This window comes from Mus musculus, chromosome 3, assembly GCF_000001635.26.
Source record: "Mus musculus strain C57BL/6J chromosome 3, GRCm38.p6 C57BL/6J".
Classification (NCBI taxonomy): domain Eukaryota; kingdom Metazoa; phylum Chordata; class Mammalia; order Rodentia; family Muridae; genus Mus; species Mus musculus.
The window spans coordinates 94,069,388-94,073,229 of record NC_000069.6 but is presented as its reverse complement, the minus strand read 5'-3'; the positions used below and the strand labels follow the sequence as shown (position 1 = coordinate 94,073,229).

Here is a 3,842-nt window from a genome sequence, read left to right as displayed (position 1 = left end):
TTTTTTTAAGATTTATTTATTTATTTATTATATGTAAGCACACTGTAGGTGTCCTCAGACACTCCAGAAGAGGGAGTCAGATCTCGTGATCAGATGGTTGTGAGCCATCATGTGGTTGCTGGGATTTGAACTCCTGACCTTCAGAAGAGCAGTCGGGTGCTCTTACCCACTGAGCCATCTCACCAGCTCCTTATTTCTCTTTCTTTAGGGGTTATGGGATTGTTTAGATGGTTTGCAGGAGGAACAAGCCACAATCAGAGACAGCAAGACTAGCTAACACCACAGATAACCAGATGGCAGTAGAAATATAACACAATATAAATGAGAGTGTTTAGAATTTTTCAAGCTCTTACACAGTTGGATAGAATAGCCAAAACGAATTACCATAGACCTAAGATTCAATAAACACACAAACACAAAATGGCAGTGATAACACAAGTATCCAACATCATAGAAGGGGCAATTTCGAAGAAATTGAAACTAAAAATAAAGTGTATTATAATTGTAACCAACAGGATGAAGAGTAAATAACCCCTAATTCTTCTTTTCAGATCAAATTTAACCTCCAATCTACCTCCAGCAGAAATGTCAGAGGACATGGAAGTCACGAACTGGGGCTACACACATATCAGTGTTAAGGAATTCTGCTATGTGTGGACTATTAGGAACTTTTCACCTTGCATAGATGGAATTAGGAGAACGATTACGAGCCCAGTCTTCTCGTTAGAGGCCAATGATGAAGTGACATGGTGTTTGAGAGCACACCCAAATGGGGTCGATGAAGTAAGCGAATGTTACATGTCAGTTTTCCTGGAGTTGCTCAGCTGTCGAAAGAGCCCAGTTTGGGCAAAGTACGAGTTCTGGATCACAACTTCCCAAGGAGAGAAATATCAATGTATGAAGAGCTTCAATGTCCATAGTTTTCAAAAAAACCAATACAGGGGATTCAAAAAGTTCATCCTTGGAGATTTCCTCATCTCTCATCCACGTCGGTTTCTCCCTGAAAACAAGCTCACCCTCTGCTGCAAGGTGAGCATAGTAGGATCTGTCTTTGGCATGCCTGGACAGAACATAACACCTGCAATCAAGGATCCAAGGCACCTGTTGACAGATGACCTAGGAGAGCTGTGGGAGAATTCCCTGTTCACAGACTGCTGCCTGTTGGTAGCTGGCCATGAATTCAGGGCTCACAAGGCCATCCTAGCAGCTCGCTCTCCAGTTTTCAGAGCCATGTTTGAACATGAAATGGAGGAGAGACTAGGAAACCCCACTGAGATCCATGACCTGGATCCCAAAGTCTTTAAGGAGATGATGGGCTTCATTTACACTGGGAAGGCGCCACACCTCCAAAGCCACTCCATGGCCACTGATGTGCTGACAGCTGCTGACAAGTATGGTCTGGAGGGCCTGAAGGTCCTGTGTGAGGATGCCCTCTGCAGGAACCTCTCTGTGGAGAATGCTGCACAAACTCTCATCCTGGCTGACCTCCACAAAAGAGAGCAGCTGAAGACTCAGGCCCTGTATTTCATTGCACTTCATGCTTCTGTGGTCTCTGAGACCTCAGAGTGGAAGTCAATGATGGAGACCCATCCCCACTTGGTTGGCTGAAGCATTCCACTTCCTGGGTCCTGCACGCAGTGTTGAGCCCTCACTCAAACACGTAAAATGAGTTTAGGGGATGGACAGCTATGACCAACATCTGTCTTCCAATAGCAATAACCAGTGTTGTTACCACTGATTTCTGGTTAGAGTACAGTATTGCTGGAACATTTATAGTGAACCTGGGAAAAAGCAGCATGGTGGCTCAGCATGTAAAACAGCTGTTATATGTTAAAATGCTGGGTGGGGGATGGGCAGCACTGGAGTCTGGGACAGTCTCCTTGACTTCTACTCTGTTAATGTTCTAGTATGATTTTTGTCTGATATTTAGGAAACTGGGATTTAATTTAGGTGCTGTCCCTAAGGACGGACAAACCTGAGTTTCTTCAGAGAAACCTGTCTGCATTGGACTATGTAGAAGAGATGGCTGGGGCCCAGAGCAAAGGATAAATCAAGCACGAATGTTAACTCATTGGGATGGAAAAGACAATGAAGACTTTTATTTTTTAAAGATTCAGTTTGTGGGAACTCAGCTGCAGAAGCAGTTACAGTTCACTCAGAGAACTCTGGTTCAGTTCTCAGCACACAGGAGAGTTTTTCAGCCACCCCTTAACTTGTGATCCAGAGGATCTGAGGCCCTCATCTGGTCTCCATTGCTACAAACAGCTCTGTAGACAAAACCTTAACCAAATAAAATATAATATGAATAAAACTTTTGAAAACAGTCTGTGGATTCTAGAGATGTTTATGTTCAGAGAAGTCACACATAGGCCAATAAGTCCTGCTCAGCTCTGGATGTTTGTGCAGACCTCTCACTGTCCTACCAGTATTAGAAACCCTCTAACTTTTTCTTGGCATTTAGTGTTGACAAATGAGAACTCTACCATCATGCTTTTATGACGACTGGGAAGAGTAGACTGAAATACAGGGAGTCTACTCCTTCTGGGAGAGATGCCTTTGTGTTTCTTTTTTATTTTTTTTTTCAATATTGCTGGTTATATTGAAGTACACTGTAGCTGTCTTCAGACACTCCAGAGTAGAGCATCAGATTTTGTTATGAATGATTGTGAGCCGTCATGTGGTTGCTGGGATTTGAATTCAGGACCTTAGGAAGAGCACTCAGTGCTCTTAACTACTGAGCCATCTCACCAGCCCTGCCTTTGTGTTTCAATGCATGTAAAAAATCTTTAATATGGTTTGAAAACATTAGAAGGGATTGGTTCATTACAGGTTCACACTCCCTAGGCCATTAAATCTCAATCTTCCCAATGCTGTGCCCCCTTAGCACAGTTCTGCATGTTGTTGTCAACCAGTACCACTTTTTGGCCACTTCATAACTGTAGTGATGCTACTGTTATGAATCATATTGTAAATAGCTAAGATATAGACAGGATATGTGATATGCACCCCTTACGACTGGGTCATCAGACTGCCAAAGAGATGGGGACCCACAGGTTAAGAACCAATTGTGTTCCTACACCTCCTGTGAGTCCCACAGATAATTCCATCAAAAAAAAAAGATAGCATTTATCTAGTAATTCCTTATTTCATTAGCTGCACTAGTCTTACTTTCTTCCTCTAGAGGCTCAAGTTTATTTCATTTCAAAACACCACTCTTGAAGACAAATTCTTCTCTTAAAAAAATAAACTTAATAAAGTCTTAGAAAGAGGGGGCAAGATACAAAACAGGAGATATTCCTCTTAGCCTTGTGTAACTTAGTTTAAGTTGGAATTAATTCAGTAGTTCAACCAAAACCTGAGGTTTAGGCCCAAAGAAGGATTCTTTAAAATATTCTACATACGTATGAATTCTTGAATAACTAAAAAGATCCTTTTAATTTTTTTTTCTTTAATATAAGTAACTAGCAAGGTACAGTGCCAAGATAAACAAGCTAAATTGGATTAAAAATTAAAAGCAAGGCCAAGCATGGTAACCTTTAATTCCTGCACTCGGGAGGCAGAGGAATGTAAATCTCTGAGTTTGAGGCCAGCCTGATCTAGAGAATGAGTTCCAGGACAGCTGGACCCTGTCTTGCTCATCTTGTGATTAAACCAGAGGAGAGTATGGTTCCTTGACAGCACTCTGCAATCAAAGGTGGCATTATTCTGTGCTGGTGGACAGTGTGCCACCGAATGGCTGATCTTGATGGGCTGGTCCATGTAGACAGGCCACTCCTGAAACGGGTTCGAGTTCAGGCAGCCTGTGCAGAAGCCCAAGGCTGACTGCATTGAGAACAGGCTGG

General features: G+C 42.5%; 1 protein-coding gene across 1 annotated transcript; it reads left to right on the top strand.

Annotated features, from left to right (window-relative positions):
- Positions 1-585: 585 nt before the first annotated feature.
- On the top strand, positions 586-1,608 carry Tdpoz7 (Td and POZ domain containing 7). Its single transcript, NM_001163731.1, has one exon. The coding sequence runs from the start codon at positions 586-588 to the stop codon at positions 1,606-1,608; it is 1,023 nt and encodes a 340-aa protein (NP_001157203.1).
- Positions 1,609-3,842: the final 2,234 nt, after the last annotated feature.

What these genes read in the sequence shown, in the direction of transcription:
- Tdpoz7 (NM_001163731.1), top strand. Translation starts at nt 586, where the DNA reads ATGTCAGAGGACATGGAAGTCACGAACTGGGGCTACACACATATCAGT.